Raw genomic sequence first — 17,673 nt, 5'->3', positions numbered from 1 at the left:
AACACCACAGATATGCCGTCCGACCTTGTTTGTAGGAAACTTACATCAAAATCACGATGTTTTAAGGGGAATGGCCGTAATGGAGAAGCTAGGTCAAACCGCGGGCGTTGGAGAGGTGCGTTGTCAGCTGCCACACAGGACAGCGGGAGTCTGTCAACCTGGGCAGGGACGTTGCTCTGGGACATGCAACTCCCTCCCTCACACAGGTACACTCCTCGGCAGGCCGCCGGAGTCTGCTCGCACACGTGCGCACGCCAGCTCTGGGAGGACAGACCTGACGCGGGCCACACAGTTTATGTCCCAGAGAATTCCGAGCCAGAACACAGAACCAATTTTACAAGCAACTAAAATTTAGAAATAGTCTTTGGCAACAAGAACGAGCAGGCCACGCCACTACCTCACAGAACACCCCCTCCCTCCCCGCCCCGGCCACCTGAGTGGTGCCGGCCCAAGTCCAGTCTCACCTGCTGCCTTCACGTCTAGTCATTTGACTCACGGGGGCGGGGGGAAGAACCTCATCCCAGTCAGCGGTCTTTTTTTTTTTAATTTTTATTTATTTATGATAGTCACACACAGAGAGAAAGGCAGAGACATAGGCAGAGGGAGAAGCAGGCTCCATGCACCGGGAGCTTGACGTGGGACTCGATCCCGGGTCTCCAGGATCGCGCCCTGGGCCAAAGGCAGGCGCTAAACCACTGCGCCACCCAGGGATCCCCCAGTCAGTGGTCTAAACAAAAGTTATGCTTATGAACCAACATGAGAAAAATGTTTCCTGGGGCAAAAAAAAAGCATAGAACAATGTAAGACCAAGGTCCAGAAGAAAACCCACAAAATGGACTGTGGTAACTGTGGTAGGGGACAAGTCTAGGAATTTGTTTTTGCTATCTTCTAACGTTTTGGGTAACCTGACATAGTTTGATTTAAAAATTATGGTAAAGGCACCTGGGTGGTGCAGTGGGTTAAGCATCTGACACTTGGTTTTGGCTCAGGTTACGGTCTCGAGGTCCTGGGATCGGGCCCCATATCACGTTCCGAGCTCAGTGCAGGGTCTTAAGATGCTAAAATAAATCCTAAAAAGATCACTACTATGTACAAAATCTCCCTCAATGAACAGTCTTCACATACAACAGCAAGTTAGAAAATGACATTTCAAAATATCCAATATATAAGGTACATCAAACAATAAATGTACAAGAACTCTACAGCCACCAAAAAGATTATACAAGACCTAAACAAATGGACAGATCTGGCATGTTCATGGATGAAAGAATTGACATAAAAATGCCAATTCATCCAGCTCAGGGGTTTAGCGCCTGCATGACCCCGGATCCAGGGATCGAGTCCCACATCGGGCTCCCCGCATGGAGCCTGCTTCTCTCTCTGCCTGTGTCTTTGCCTCCCTCTCTCTCGTGAATAAATAAAATCTTAAAAGCCAATTCATTCAAAATGGCCTCTGCTCAGCAGAGAGTCTGCTGCTCACTCTCACTCTACCAAACCTTAAAAAAAAAAAAAAAAAAAAAAAGGTGACAGGACGCCCAGGTGACTCAGTGGTTGAGGGTCTGCCTTTGGCTCAGGGCATGATCCCAGGGTTCTGGGATCGAGTCCTGCTTCAGGCTCCCCGTAGGGAGCCTGCTTCTCGCTCTACCTGTGTCTCTGTGTCTCATGAATAAATTATTCAAAAATGATAAAGGGCAGCCCGGTGGCTCAGCAGTTTAGCGCCATCTTCAGCTCAGGGCATGATCCTGGAGACCTGGGATGGAGTCCCACATATTGGGTTCCCTGCATGGAGCCTGCTTGTCCCTCTGCCTGTGTCTCTCATGAATAAATGGATAAAATCTTTAAAAAAAAGAAAACAAAATTGACGTGGGAACCAGTATAATCTCCATCAAAAGCCCAACAGCGTGCGTGCACAGGTGTGTGGTGGGAACCCGTCAGGCGACCTTGTGCCGGTGCAGACCCACAAGGAGGGAAGACCCCTTGAAGGGAACTGCAGGGTAACTCACTGAACACAGCCTTGTGGGGAAGACAGAGCTCCGCGTGCAGGGCCACCTGCTCGGGGATGGAGACATCGTGGCGGATCAGCAAGGATGGGACAAGAGTGACTGCTCCCCTACCCCACGCCCATTAGGGACAGACTAAAACCAGCCGGAAAAGCCAGACTTTTTAAAGCTTTTAGAAAGAAATGTTAGAATACTTCACGAATGCGGTGATGAAGACTTCCACAGGGGCACCTGGGGGACCCTGGGTGAAGCGTCTGCCTGTGTGCAGGTCATTGGGGGTGGCGGGGGGGGGGGGCTGCTCAGTGGGGAGTCTGTTCTCCCCTCCCTCGGCCCCTCCCCTCTGCTTGTGCTCACTCTCAAGTAAAAATCTTTAAAAATATTCCTTGCACAGACCTTAAAAAAGCACATGTCTCCCCCCACAGAGGGCACCTGGGCAGGTGAACCTCAAGGAAACACCTGCGGGAACCAGATGGGACAAGTGTTCTGAGCAGCTGTTCCCAGCAGCCCCCAAACGGGAACAACTCACAAGTCCGCCACGACAGACTAAACCATGGCGCTGAGGCAGACTCCTGCCTGCTACCCTGCCATGGGCCTGACGCGGCCACTGTCGGCGCAGGGTGAACAAGCACTTCAAAAGCACACGAGGGGACTCGTTACAGAAAAATTCAAACAGGCCACACGGAGCTTTCCCTGGACAGACGGTCAGACCAGAGCACGGCGAGGACTGTCTACAGGGAGGGCTAAGGGGCCGTGGAGGAGAGGGACAGGCTCCACTGAGTCCCCGGGGCATCCCGCAGCCAGTCGGGGGTGTCCTAGGACCTCACGTGCAGGGAGCATCACAATTGAACATAGTTTGATCGCCTGAGTGTCGTCTTTATGTTCACCCAACGGCACACAAGCCCTCACGCCTTTCTGTATGTCACAGACACAGGCAGCGCCCATAACCGTCCAGCACAACCAGGCAAGTGAGACGCACGCATGCACGCCCCTGCCCGAGGGGCCGGCCACCCACCTGGGGTTGATCTCCAGTGTGGGCTGCAGGAGCTGGGCACGCTCCTCCTGCGTCTTGGCCAGCTGCTGCATGCGCAGGAAGTGCCGCGCGGCCCCCATCTCCAGAACGGTGATCATGGCGGGGTGCGTGTCCAGGCGAAGAGTCACCTACAAGCAAGGCCAGGGAGCAGGTGAGGGAGGAGCAGAAGGCGGGGGCCCCGGGCCACAGAGAATGCAGGTCTGCAGGGACGCTCTTCCCGTGCAGCACCGAGAACGGGGCCCGACAGCTGCCACACGCGCTCCTGCAACCACCCTGACAGGCCCCTCCTCTATCCCCGCAGCCAGCGGCGTCTAACACTTCGGTTGCCACCCCTGGTCCATCTTGCCTGGTCACCTACGGGAGTCTACAAGCCCGCCCATCCCAGGGGCCTGAGCCTCCTTCCTGCAGGCGGTGCTGTCACCGCCCCCCCATGGCTCCCACCTGCCCGTATGCCAGCCGGGACACTTCCTCCTGCCAAGTGGTCACGACCCTGCTGCCTGCGTGCGCACACGGAGGAGCGGCAGCAACGTGCTGGTCCCCACTTCAGGGGGGCTTCGCCCGCCGCTGGGAGAAAGCCCATTGAGGCCGGCCACTCAGCCGGTGGCTGCACGGCCATGGGGGCCAGGGCGGCGGGTGGTGGCCCATCTCCAGGCCTCACCTTCACATTGGTGACACGCGACCCCAGCACATTTCTCATCCAAGCCATCAGGTCTTCCGTCTCCTGCTCTGACAGGCGGTCACCAGCTACGGGACAGCAGTAGGCAGTGAGCTCTGCGCTGCTAATGACCCCACGGGACCCACGGGGGCCTGAAACGCTAACGGCCCAGCACCGGGTAAGGAGGCTCCCTCCACCCCTGCTGGCCCCCAGCACAGAGGCTTCCCCAAAACGCTCATCACCAAAAAGTAAGCAGATAAAATTGCCCCTGGAAAAGGACATTTTTGGGGGCACCCAACTGGCAGAGCCAGTAGAACATGCAACTCGTGCTCTCAGGGTCATGACCTCAAGGCCGGTGTTGGGTGTAGAGCCCACTTCGGGTGGCCTGAGACCCATGTGATTTAGTGAAGCCTTTAAAAAGACGATCTCTAATCCCGTCAGGAAGCCGGAGGGAGCACTGGAGAGGCCCCGGAATCAAGACGGAAGATGTTCCCAACCGCTGATTTTGTGCAGGTTGGGATCCCAGACACGAACAAGCAAGAGAGACCCCAGATAAAGCCACCACGCAGGGCAGTAGAGGCCCTGCAGCCAACAGCCCCCCAGGCCCGCCGCGGCCTCCCTACGCCCCTGGGCCCAGACAGAAGGGAGGCTGACCTGGGGACCCATCCTCCAACTTCTCCTCCTTGTAGTGATCGACAACGATGTCCGTCTCCACAGAGATCAGCTTCTTCTTGTCAAACTCACGGAGGTGGAGCAGGGTCAGCTCATCAAACTGCTCGTAGCAGAAGAGAACCTGCGAGGGCCCCAGAATGTCGGCATCGGGCCTGGAGATGTCGGCCCGTGATGGGGGAGAGGGGCGCTGAGGTGCGGGCTGCGTCCCACGTCCGCAAAGGCCACGGCGGAGACCCCCACAGGTAAAAGGCTTCACCAGACGGTCCTGGGGGCCCTGGTATGTCGCAGCAGGAGGAACAGTGACCCTACAGAAACCCTGCGTCACCTCCCAGACACAAGCTGCCGGCAGCTCGGCTGGGGCTCTGGGCACCTGCACGTTCCCTCCCGCTGCCTGGCTCTACCCGTGTCCCAGGCCCTCTCAGCCACTGTCCACTAAGCAGAGAGCCTCCTTCAGGGCTTCAGACACCCGATTGTCCCGCCCTGGCCCCAGCCCGTGGCTCACCCACCTCCATGTTTTTCTGCTTCATGGCCTCGTAGTAGGGTGAATGCTCGGCCAGGTGCCGGCTGGGGGCACACAGGTAGTAGATGGTGCGGGTGCCGGCCTGCATGCGGCTGGCGTAGTCGGGGAGGCTGGTCAGCTGCCCGGCGGGCAGCGCCGAGGACTCGTACCGCAGCAGCCTCGCGATGTCCTCCTGCAGACGAAGGGCAGCTCACCCTCGTTCCGCGTCCTCGCTCTCAAAAGCCCCCAACCGCCCAGCACAGACCGATGGCTATGGGAGGCCTGGGCCACAGGGAGGGGGAGGAAAGGGTCTGGCCGGCCTCACCCCTGGCTGCCAGGCCCAGGGATGGTGCTCAGGCTCCAGCGGGGGGAACCTGCGGGTATCCGGCAGGTCACATATCAGAAGTTCGGGGACCGTGGAGAGAACTTTCACCACAGGTGGTCCAGGGCCCTGTGGAGAGGACTTTCTGGTCCTGTCCGAGGAGTGGGCACGGTCTGTGGCAGGGACTTCCCCAGATCCAGCGTCCTCTGTGCATTCCTAGTCACTGACCCTGCCTCTCGGGCATGAGGACGTGGTGTGGAGGTCACATCCCCACAACAGCAACTAGCCCTGGTTGGTGGGGTACAAATGACACTGAAAGGGGGTCCTGTCGGCTGAAGCCAACCTACCTGCTGGTGTCCTAGCCTCTCACTGTGGGAGCTGCCTGCCAAGGACCAACAAGCAACAAGCTGGGGCCTGGGTGGCTGATGCCACCAGCCCAGGTGTGACTTGAGACAAACTGCCCTTCGTCCCCACACCACAGATTTCTCCTCAGCCAGCACATGTGCAGGGAGAGGGGGACGCAGGAAAGACCAGAGCCTGTCCAGAGATGTCCCGATGAAACGGCACGATGGGGACACATCGCCACCTTGCTGCTGTCGGCTAGAAACACGGAACTGACAACACGTGGAAACTGAGACAGGCCTGCACGCCAGGAGTCTGGGGCCAGCCAGCAGCAAAGGCGGCCCCAGGCCAGGGCCCTTGGTCTGAACCCCCTGGGGAGCCCCAGACACTCGGTGACGTCCTTCCTCACTGCTGTTCTGGTGCAGAAAATGAAGTCCCAATCCCAGGTTACTGGGCACAGGTGTCTTTCTAGGGGGATGAGAATGTTCTGGAACAGGACAGTCATACTAGTACAACTTGTGAATCCCTATGAAGGGCCACTGAGCTGTTCACTTTAAAAGAGTGAACTTTATGGTATGTGAATTACATGACAATTTAAAACTGGCCAAAAAATGTTTGAGATGATCCTATCATTTTAAAGTAATTGAACTGAACTCCCGCCCCGGGAACAGCACACAGAATTTTCACCCATCACACGGTGAACATGTCCTGACCGCACACAAGTGCACCTGCCCTGCCCTTCCCAAGAGCGAGGCACATTGCCCTGTCCCCCGCCTTCCATCATCTCCAGAGCGCCCTGAATGCCAGAGGGAGGAGACTTGCGCACCCACTGCCTTCTACACCAGGCCAGGAAGAGCTCGGCGCTGCAGGCCATGGTCAGGACGCTCCGGGAAGCGGTACCAGGCCTGCTGCATCCGAGAGGCCTGGAGCAGATGCTGTGTTTCCTGACCCCTGCGCAGTGTCCAGCTGTGCCAGTCACGTCCTGGGAGGCCCAAGTTTCTGGCCCCTACGAGATTCCTCCACAGCCCGTAGCACACCCCAAAAGCCCTAAAACCCAGACCCTCCAGACCCACCTTGACCTCCTGCTCAGCGGTGGTCACAATGCCCTCCCTCATGAACAAGCCGTAATCTTCAAAAAACTTGGCATATTTTTTGGCGTCTTTTTTACTCTGGTCAATGAAGAATTTTATTAGCCTCTGCTGTAGAAGTTCCCGGAGTTTCCTACAGAAGAGAAATGCATTTATCACAAGCAACTTCTGTGAAATACGAAAGGTCAGAAGAGTATGAAAAACATTAATTCCCACTAATAATCAAAAAAAGTGAAAATGACATGCCATTTTAATGAGACGGGCTTGGAACGGAGGCCGTGCCTCCACGGGCGGCGGGGGGAGAGGGGCAGTTCCAAGGCAGATCACACTCGGGGACACAGGCCTCGGCTTTGGACAGGGACACACAAAGCAGGGCTGTTACAACAGCCCCCACGCTGAATGAGGAAAACCAGGTTGCAGGAGCGGAAAAAGCTACCTGGCCATCAACCACCACGTCGGCTAACAGCCCTTGTGGACAGAAGTCTCGACACGGCTAAGCCGCGGGGTGCGTGCGGCGTGTGCCTAGACTGCCCCTCCACCTGGCTGCACTGCGGGCTCTGTGGGGATCGGCAGTCTACACCAGCGTGCGCTATAGCTGGGGCTGACCCCGCATTCGCAATGGGCACAGTTTTGCAAAACTTGGACTTTTGGGGGATCAAGGTGTTTATTGCATAAAAGTGTGAGCAGCTTCATTATTGGAATTAAGTGTATTCTTAACTTCTTCCTAATATCTTACCTTTCTCTTAAAAAAACAAAATTCCCGTGTGTTTCTATAACAGTGCAGGCAGGGCAGGTCTCCCGTTCACCTATGCCCCGCCCCCCCCGCTCCTATCCCAAATGCCTCAGTCCCTCAGCCAGAGAGGCTACGGGGGACACTGAGCCCCAGGAGGGTGACCACACAGCCTGGTTTGGAGGGAAGGTCATAGCCAAGGACCCCTAAGGGCAGTGCCCAGCCTACTGCGTGGCATCAGAGTCCAGGAGGTGCCAGGGGCATCGGCACAAGGGGAGGGCAGTGGCCACGGTGAATGGATTCCATGGCGGGGACTGCCAAAGCTCAGCAGGGTAAGGATGAGGCGCACGGCGCACTGTCAAAGGGAGCACGCACAGAGGGGGCAACCAGGACGCCCTGGGGGTGCTGAGTGGTAACCAGGCCTCGGAGAACACAGAAACAGGTACTGACGTAGATGCACACACATCAGCAGACACCCCTCCTACATCCTCACTCCTAACAGGGTCTGGGAGAAGGGCCACGTAAAGGCCACAGTGTCCTCGGGGCCCAGACCTCGGCTTCCCAGCATCACGCTCCAGTCTGAGGAGGCAGAGCATGTTCACGGAGTGAGTGGTGCCAGGGTCAGGAAAGGTCGGAGGCAAAACAAGGGAGCCTGGAGTGTCGTGCACCCAAAGCGAGGCTGCCCAGGACAAGGCAGGAGCGTGCCAAAGGGCACAGGGGCCCGTCTGGGGGGGCCTCTCCTGCTGGCTCAACTGGAGGCCGTGGGGGCATCAGGTACATAAAGATAGTAACAGATTAGAATCCATGAATAAAATGGGAAATCAGTACCTACAAATAAATGTTTGGTATTAATAAATGAACCCATACTACAATGAACACACTGGAAATGTAATGAAATGGGACGCCCGGGGGGCTCGGCTGGTGAAGCCTCTGCCGTCGGCTCAGGTCATGACCTCAGGGTCCTGGGATTGAGCCCCGTGTCAAGCTCCCTGGTCAGCGAGGAGCCTGCTTCTCCCTCCACCTCTGCTGCTTGCCCTGCTTGTGCGCGCGCGCTCTCAAATAAAATCTTAAGTTTGATGAAGCAGCATGCTGTTCACACAGCCACCCCCCACCCCGCCCCCGCTCCCCGCCGTGTGATGCATTAACTACAAGGGGAAAGACTGACTCAATACGGAGAGGACTGGGAGACGCCCCCTTAGTCAAGCGTCTCGCGAACATCCCGGGAACGGGCCGAGTCACAGGTCAGGCCCCACGTGCCAGGCGGCAGTCACGGGGCTGCTCCTGCACGGCAGCACGGGCCAAGCTCGGGCATGCTCACTGGCTGGCACCACCTGTCTGCACCTGCTTGTGCAACCACGACGCGGGGATCTAGTGACGCCCCCTCCAAGGACCACAAGGGCTGTGTGGGACAGGCTGCGCTCAGCCCTGGGTGGGCGCTGGCACTTGGCAATCGGGCAGGGGCTGAGCAATGCAGCCATTTCAGCCCATAGGGATTCCCAAATGACCTTTTCAAAGGAGGACCACCTTCACGCCATCAGTGACCTCAGGACCAAGGTCAGATCCCTCCTGGGGTCATTGTCCTTTGCCTCCTCACCTCTGTGCCAGCACGCCCGAGTCTCCCCGCACACGGCCTCCCAGGCGGGGTCCTGCCGCAGCCTCACCCCCCTCACCACCCCTTCAGGCTTCCCGGGCCCTCGCCTCCTGCAGGCGCCGCCGGTCCCTTCTCCGCGGCTCACCTGATCAGCGCGCTCTCCTGCAGGAGCTCCCGGCTGAGGTTCAGGGGGATGTCCTCGCTGTCCACCACACCTGAGTGAGACAGGGCCGTCAGGACCCTCGCAGCACCCGTGGCTCTGCCCAGCCTCACTGCACACGCCCCCACCTCCCCACTGGGCCTCTTCTTCCTCCCTGCCCAACACCAAGTTAGACCATGCGTGGGTGACAGCAAACTGGTGAGGACACAGTGGGGAGGCCCCGTGGGGCAACACCACCTGGCACTCCAGGTGCTGCTGATGCCCCAGAGCTCGTCCACACAGCCCAGGTCACAGCAACGTGATCAGAAGAAACGCTGTCGAGGCCAAGGAACTGTGACAAGGGACAGCTGCTGATTCCAGCCTCGGTCTGACACACTGAAACCACTCCCTGGATTTTATGTTCAGAATCACGAATATATCATGGACACCCCCGCACTTTGTAGGCTAAGGTGATATGGAGGCTAAGGTGAATACTTTTTTTTTTTTTTATTCATGAGAGACACAGAGAGAGAGAGAGAGAGAGAAAGAGAGGCAGAGGGAGAAGCAGGCCCATGCAGGGAGCCCGACGTGGGACTTGATCCTGGGTCTCCAGGACCACGCCCCGGGCTGAAGGCGGCGCTAAACCGCTGAGCCACCCAGGCTGCCCAGCGCTGAATACTTTTTAAAGCTATAATCTCACTTAACTTGAAGACAATTCATACATAAACCTGAAACTCACATAAAACAGTTAAACACTTAAAAAGAATTCAATTTAAGCGAGTCCTGTTGCTCGGCCCTGCACCCAGACGAGGCAGCTGGAGGTAGGAAGCTCCCTGGGTGGCACTGAGCAGCTTCATGCGGCGCTCTGAGCCCGGCCAGCTTGCCCAGCAAACAGCTGCAGCCGCTCACCCCGACCCTGCACCCACGGCAGACAAGCACCTTCTCCCGGAGTCAGCACCCCTGGCCTCACACGGAGCCACGCAGTCCCAGGGCTGAGGGCTTCGGCCCATAGGGCAGAGCACAGACATCAGTGCTGTACCTCGAATGAAGCGCAGCCACTTGGGCAGGATGTCGGTGGCCTTGGTCTGGATGAGGACCTTGCGGCTGTACAGCGCGATGCTGGAGCCCAACTCCCGGCTCACATCGAACATGGATGGTTTCTGGGGGCAAGGAGAGAGCAGCGTCAGGGAGCTCTGAGGACCACCCCTTCCCACGGAGCCTGTGCCAGAGGAAGAGAGAAGCTCTAAGCCCAGGGAGGAGCCCTACACGCTCTCGGCAGGGGGAGCAGGGTGTGGGCTTTCCCTGGGCTGCTGCAGCCCCCCAACCCATTCCCCCTGCAGGACATTAACAGCTTGCACGTCCCTGTGAACAGAGCCAAACCCACTAGGGGCCAAAGGCCACCAAGTAATAAATAGCCCACAGGCCAAATCCAGCCCATCACCTGGCTGGTACAGCCACTGAACGGCTTATTCGCTTTTATTTTTATTTATCTCTTTTAAAAAATTATTTATAGGAGAGGAGAAAAAGAGAGGGAGATGGAGAAAGAGAATCTCAAGCAGATTCTCTGTTGAGTGCAAAACCTGACATGGAGCTCAATCCCACCACCCTGAGCCAAAACCAAGAGTTGGACGCTTAAGCAACTGAGCCTCTAGGGCGTCCCACGGCTTGTCAACTTCTAAATAGTTGAGAAAGAAAACAAAGACTATTTCATGATATGTGAAAAATACGTGAAATCCAAACTGTAGGGTCTAATGAAGTCTCCTAGCACACAGCCGGGTTCATCTGCAGTTTATGGACTTCCATGCTACAGCAGCAGGGCTCCAGGACGTGTGTGGCCTGAGAAGCCCAAACTAGTCACAACTGCCCCCAAACCCTGCTCTAAACCTGTGGCCCGTATGCACATCACACTGGAATCTGCTGAAATGAAGACTCTGATTCAGGGGCTCTTGAGGATGCTGGGATTCTGCTATCCTTTTTTTTTTTTTAACATTTATTTATTTATGTATTTATTTATGATAGACCGAGAGAGAGAGAGAGAGACAGAGACAGAGACACAGGAGGAAGGAGAAGCAGGCTCCATGCCAGGAGCCCAACGTGGGACTCGATCCCGGGACTCCAGGATCGCGCCCTGGGCCAAAGGCAGGCGCCAAACCGCTGAGCCACCCAGGGATCCCTGGATTCTGCAATCCTAACAAGTGCCAGGACACGCCAGCGCTGCTGGTCTGCAGAACTCAGTAGTGAGGGCTTCACGGCGCTTTCCAAAACGGGAGGCCATGAGGCACTGTGAGGGCGGCAGTCAAAAAAAGCCAGGAACCTCTTCCAAACCCAGAGCAGGTTTCTCTGTCACAGGATTCGTAAGTGTTCGCCACGCTCCTACGAGCCGGGGGTCTCAGGGGCCGAGCACAAGTACGGAGCACCCACCAACTCATCGGAGCCCCGTGGAGCCCATAGCTCAGTGGTGTGTCCGCATGCAAAGGCCACCCTCATGCCGCTCTGAGGGTCTCCGCAGGGGTCCACAAAGCCCGGGGCCACACGGCCAGACATATCTGTTCTACTCCAAGATGGCACATGAAGCCCTCCACCAACTTTAAAACCCTGTGCTCACCTACCCACTGGCATGGACTTTGCTTTGACTCTAAGGCTACTGAATTAATTTTTGTGATGTCTGTGCTCACCTGTCACTGTTCAGGGCAAGTATAGCCAATGCTGGGAAACGCTGCAGCATTGGGGCAAGGCTCCCGCCCCAGGGAGCCCCCACCCTGCACCCAGGGAGCCCCCGCCCTGCACCTGCCAAGCCTCACCATTTCTGGCACATAGAAGATGCTACGGATGTTGAGAGGTGCATCCGTCCTGTAGTGCAGGGTGTAGCGGGGCTTGTCGTGGGCCTGAGCCACATAGCGGTAGAACTCCTCGTGCTGCCACTCTCCCACATCCTTGGGGTCCATCATCCAGACAGCCTAGAAGTGGAAACACGTGGGGATACAGTGAGACATGTCCTCCCAACAACTGTGCAGAGCCGGGCTGCTGGAGCCTGTGGCCCCAGGATGACCCAAGGACCGGCCCTGTGAGACAGACCAGGGTGGTGGGCCCAGGTGCAAGCCCTTGTCTCCATCTCCAGCCCCACCCACTCCAACGTGGGGAGGAGGGTGTCCCACAAAGACACACAAGAGGCTCTAGAACAAGGGTCCCCTCCGCAGTACAGGACGCCAGGGAACATCAGCACAGAGGATCTGCACCTGCCTGTACAACATCACAAATACATCAACAAGTGAACAGATGAAGAAACACGGTCTAGCCGCAGGATGTGACTCAGCCATAAAAAGGAACAGAGGGCTGACACCGGCTCCAACATGGATGACCCCAGAACCACTATGGTGAGAAGCTAGACACAGGCCAATGTTTGATTCCACTGACGTGAAGGGTCGAGGGCTATGGGAGGAGATGGGGAGTGACTGCTAATGCAGTCCCCCTTTTGGGGGAGAGAATGTTCTAGAACATACTGTGGTGATGGTGGCCTGACCCCATGAACACACCGAGGACCACTGAACTGCACATGGTGCACATGGACGGGATGGCCCATGCGGGGGCTGTGACCACGCCACCCAGCCCCATCTCTGGCCACCACCCGGTCCCCACACCCATCTGAGGGTCTCACCTGCAAGGTGTTGATGCGCCTTCCGTTAAGGTACAAGGGGAAGCTGACGAAGTTACTGTATTTTGTCACTACATCTTGAAAAGACAAAAACAAACAAAAAAAACCCCACACCAACAATGAATACAGGAAGCTTCAAGATACAAAAGTGGCTGCAGGGCTGATAGAGCACGCTGGGACGACCCCGTGCCAGCTGTTTCACGTGTGGGAAGCCAGGCCACACAGGGACACTGTCCTACATACAGAGTGACCACAACCCCCACGAGAACCAGTTCTCTCGAGGCCCAGGTCACCAAGAGGCCCCCTTCTTGGGGGCACAAATATGGTTTCATGGGTTAATGGTGAACCCTGGAAGCACTCGGCATTCAGTCAGACACCATGAGAAGAGCACCGTGTGGAAGCCCCCGCTCTGGTTTTGGGGAAGCGGGGTTCAGGCCAGGTAGGAAGCACCTCATGGCGGGGTGCGGGGGGGGGCACAACAGCAGAAGCACCGCGTGCAGGGACAAGGGCGGAAGGCAGAACAATGCCTGACCACGCCAGCAGGCCCAGGCGACCAAGCTGAGAAGCGCCCTAAGCCCCGGCACTGACACCCCCAGCGGCCTCGGCTCCCCCTCACCTCGAACCCGGGCCTCGCTGGCAAACTCCCTGCTGTCTGACTTGAGGTGGATGATGATTTTGGTCCCAGTTCTCACTCCTGAGGCTTCAGCGATTTCAAACACCCCAGAGCTAGGAGGTGGGAAAGGGAGAGTGACACACAGTGAAGCCGATGGCTCCCACGCCGCCCGTCCGGTCACTCCTCCTGGGACTGTGGCAAGCGGGGCCCAAACCAACACCAAAGACAAGCCTGAGAGCTACCATTTCTGAGCCCTGCTGAGCCCCCAGCCACTGTGTCTCCATCAGGGAACGTAGCCACCGCATAGCAGGTGGGGTCTCCCTATCACGGGCTCTCGGGTCACCCGAGGTGGCCTTGATGCCATGAAACACTGGGCAGGGGAGCAGATGTGTGGAGGACGCCTCTAACCCGAGCTAGCCCCCCCTCCCCCGTTTCTGGACCTTTGGTGGAGGCCAGGCAGGGACACGGTTTCCAAAGTACCAGAGGGGGATGTGCCCCCAGAAGGTGCCTTGTCAAACCCTGGCTCATTTCCTGTGAACACCCCCTTCTCTGCATTAAACAGAAAGCGCAGTTCTGACCGAGGGAGCCAGGCTGGGATCCGTCCAGCAGGGCCGCTCGTGTGCACCCCTGGACCTCCACGTAAGACGGGAGACTCCATCGGGAAAGGATTTGGAGATGAAGGTTTGGGACCCACTGTTAAGTACGTGCTTCCGTTTGGCCAAGGTACCATTCTCCTCAAATACAGGCTCGAGAGCCTCCCGAATGTCCCCTAACGAGCCTGTGAGACATGACCCCCACGCAGGCTGCAGAACAAGCACCTTTAAGAGGCAACTGTTGGGGCGGCGCAGCCAGACCCATGAGCCAAACCCAGGAAGTCCCAGATGGGAAGGAATCAGCAGTGAGCTCCCATAGAACAGTCCAGTGAGGCTGCCGCCTGGTGACCGCCCACCCTAAGGTCAGCCATTCACAAAGGAGCCCCGCCTGGCACAGGCCACACTCCAGAGCACACACCACAGGAACAGACCGCACGGGCCACCTGGAGGCTCCCCACAGTGTGAGGTTCAGGCTCCACAGAAAATCCCAGGAGGGCCTTCGGGACACTCGAACTTTCCAAGCGAAGAGGAACACTTCAGCTGACTCCCAAAGCGCACATCAGGTTTGCGTGGCCACGGTGGCCCCGGGGCGCTCCCCGTGTGGGACACGAGGCCCACTCTCACTCACCCGTCGGAGAGCCACTGGTAACCAGGGCTGCCCGGGGCCGCTGAGCGGGAATACACCTCCACTCTGTCAGCCACCATGAAAGCAGAGTAGAAACCCACTCCAAACTGGCCAATGATCTTGCTGCTGGCCTCCGCCTGGTTCTGCAGCGCATCCAGAAAGGCCTGCGGTGGCGAAGGCTGGTCAGAGGGAGGGCGGCCCCTTCCCCAGGGAGAACGGACGTTTGTGATTGCCTGTGTCCGCTCCTCTAGCACAGGTGGAGATCACCCTTAATCCTCAAGATGATCATGGTAAGTGGTTTCTCACGGAGAGCCCCAGCGGGGCAACGTGCAGACTGGGTCTGTATTTGACTCAGAGGCCACAAGCCAGCCTGTCGGCTGCGGGCCACACTCCTGGGGGGGGGGGGGGGGGCACGGGTGTCTGAACGGGCAGGGCACAGAAAGGACTGACCCCCCAGAGTTGGGGGCAAGGGCTCCTAAATGTGTCTTCTGATGTCTCCTAGACGTGAAGCTTAGTGAGGAAATGGTACATGCCAAATTCAGGTTTGATACCGTTTCAGGAGGCACTTAATTTTTATAACTTATGTTTATCAAAGTTCCTAAGATTAAAAATGAAACAAAATGCACATATTCATTGCTGTGACGCCATCCGCAGTGACAGAAATGTTCTATGTGGCCCAATATGGTGGCCGCGGATTGCACTTGGCTACCGAGCACTTGAACTGGGGCTGGTGTGCCTGAGGAACTTAACTTAAATTCCAACAGGCACACGTGTAGCTGGTGGCTACTCTATGTGACGGCACCGACTTTCCTTAAAAGTAGAATTTCTGCAATCATTCTGGAACAACAATTAGACTATCTCATGCATGTTCGTCAAGTACCGTTTTAGGCACCACTTAGGCCCACAAATCCAAGAACAGGCACACCAGGAGCCGAGGACCAGCAGCCTGCGACTCGGGCTGGCACAGGCGCTACTGGCAGAGGCCCCATGACCACCCCCTTGGGGTCACGGCAGCCACGGCCCCCAGGGTGCCGCCTCCCCACAAAGCCACCCATCTGCAAATGTGACCCATTCTTGTGAACAGTGCTGAGGATGGAGAGGAAGGAGGTTGACCTCTGCCGGGCCCCCTCTGCCTCAAGCCATCACTGAGCGAGGGAGCAACATGGAAGGCAGAAGGGTGCATTCCAGACTCTCCCGGACAGGCTTTGAGCCTAGGGTCGGCTGATTTCTAGCTACGGGCAAAGGACTGATTTCCATCTCTTCGTCTATAGGAAAGAAAAATCACCTCAGAGGTCTTCGTGACGGCCAGGAAACCATGTTGTAAGGCTCTCTCAGCACTAACGAAGCTAATGCCCGAGAACGCTCCTACTGAAGCTGGCAGCAGAGTCGTGGCCCCTCTGGTTGGGGCAGCCTCGAGGAGAGACCCTCGAGCCCCCAGGGGCAGCAGCTGCCGCAGCTGAGGAAGGGGCAGTGGGGGGCTTACCTTTGACCCCGACCTGGCGATCGTTCCCAGGTTGGATACCAGCTCTTCTTGTGTCATCCCGATGCCAGTGTCCTGAGGAGAGAGGCAGGCTGAGCTCTGAAGCCAGAACTTGGGGGGCTGGGACAGACAGGCGGGTGGACGGCCCCGGGGCACAAGTGGCTATTAGTTACACCTATCAGGTGGGACCCCGAGAAGTCATAGCACAAGTCACTAGAGAGACCGGCTCTAGCCTCAGAGGTCAGGCTGCACAAGAACAAACCCTACTAGCAGGCAGACACAGGAAGAGCCAGGAGACAGAAGAGGGTCCAGAAACAAAGCTGTGCAGACTGCGTCCCTTGAGCTTTGACAAAGGTTCCAGGAAAACTTGACAGAGAAAAGGAAAAGACACAGGGCTAAAACCTCATTCAACCCCAGCCCCCCCAACACACACACCAGGCCCCCAATAGATCAGACCCAGAGGACGAGCGAGACTGCAGAACCTCTGCAAGAAAATGGGAAAGTCTGACTGTGGGAGGGGCAGAGATATCTCAGGCTGCTAAAAAGAAACACAGACGGAGCAAGTGATAAAATAAACTAGACATTAATGCAATTAAAACCTTTCTTTTTCAAAAACCACCAAGAAAATAAAAAGGCAAACCAAAGACTGGGGAAAAAAATTGGCAAAGTATATCTAATAAGGAACTTATACCCAAAATATATAATATAAAGACACTCAATAAAAAAAGAGCAACAAACAACTTGATTGAAAATAAACCCCAAATCCAGACATTTCACAAGGAAGATACAGAAATGGCAAGCCCACGACAAGATGCTCAGTACCGACCGTTAATCGTTAGGGAAATGCACACTAAACCCACACTGAGACAGGCTGCCCGTCCACTAGAATGGCCCCAATCTCCAAGGCTGACAGTAACCAGTGCTGGCGAGGATGCAGCGGGGGACCTTCCAGATGCGGCCACTGCAGGCAGCCGGGCGGCTCCCAAAGTTACAGACTCTCTCCTTGAGCCAGCAGCCCCACTCCTGGGCATTTACCCGAGGAATGAAAAGACATGTCCCCAACAGCTTTATTCGTAACACCCCAAGCCCGTATCACTTGGCGAGCGGATGACAAAGTGTGCTGTGCACGTACAACAGAATACTTCTCTGGGAGAAACAGAACAAGCTACAGCTACGCGCTGCACCAGAGATGGAATGGATCTCACAGCACTCTGCCAAGTGCGAGAAGTCAAACTCTGTTCCTACAGATTCTAGAAAATACAAACCTGAAAGGGCAGAGAGCACATGAGTGGTTGACAGAGGTTAGGAAGGGATCTGGGGTGAGCAAATCACGTTGGCATCATGTTACCAAGCCGTGTGCACTTGAACCTGAATTTTACTGTATGTAAATCTCACCTCAGTAAAAACTTCTTAAAATCACTGCATAAAGGCGCACACACACAGACCAGACGGAATGAGTGACAAGAGAGCACAAGGGCCCCCCTCTAGCACCGTCCTGGGTGGCCAAACCCAGCTCCCTTGCTGGAGGCAGGAAACTCCAGGTCAGAAACATCTGCTCAGTGACCCCTGAAGCACATCCTCCCACCTCACCCAGGGCTCTAAAGCAGCTGCTTGGCAACATTGTGTCCCTCAGAACCACTGC

The 17,673-nt window shown here is 56.5% G+C and overlaps 1 protein-coding gene across 1 annotated transcript in view; it reads right to left on the bottom strand.

The window, feature by feature from the left end:
* Window positions 1–17,673, bottom strand: part of TRAP1 (TNF receptor associated protein 1) — a 51,882-nt gene that overhangs the window by 1,162 nt on the left and 33,047 nt on the right. Inside the window, exons 5-16 of the mRNA XM_025416708.3 lie at window positions 16,035–16,106; window positions 14,555–14,715; window positions 13,337–13,446; window positions 12,724–12,797; window positions 11,870–12,025; window positions 10,108–10,228; window positions 9,075–9,144; window positions 6,594–6,741; window positions 4,864–5,049; window positions 4,340–4,478; window positions 3,689–3,774; window positions 3,013–3,158 (exon numbers count right to left, since the gene is read on the bottom strand). Of these exons, the coding sequence (XP_025272493.1) occupies window positions 3,013–3,158; window positions 3,689–3,774; window positions 4,340–4,478; window positions 4,864–5,049; window positions 6,594–6,741; window positions 9,075–9,144; window positions 10,108–10,228; window positions 11,870–12,025; window positions 12,724–12,797; window positions 13,337–13,446; window positions 14,555–14,715; window positions 16,035–16,106 (1,469 nt within the window). The remainder of the gene's footprint in view (window positions 1–3,012; window positions 3,159–3,688; window positions 3,775–4,339; window positions 4,479–4,863; window positions 5,050–6,593; window positions 6,742–9,074; window positions 9,145–10,107; window positions 10,229–11,869; window positions 12,026–12,723; window positions 12,798–13,336; window positions 13,447–14,554; window positions 14,716–16,034; window positions 16,107–17,673) is intronic.

Source organism: Canis lupus, chromosome 6 (genome assembly GCF_003254725.2).
Source record: "Canis lupus dingo isolate Sandy chromosome 6, ASM325472v2, whole genome shotgun sequence".
In the NCBI taxonomy this organism is placed as follows: Eukaryota; Metazoa; Chordata; class Mammalia; order Carnivora; family Canidae; genus Canis; species Canis lupus.
This window is presented reverse-complemented; position numbering and strand designations above follow the sequence as displayed.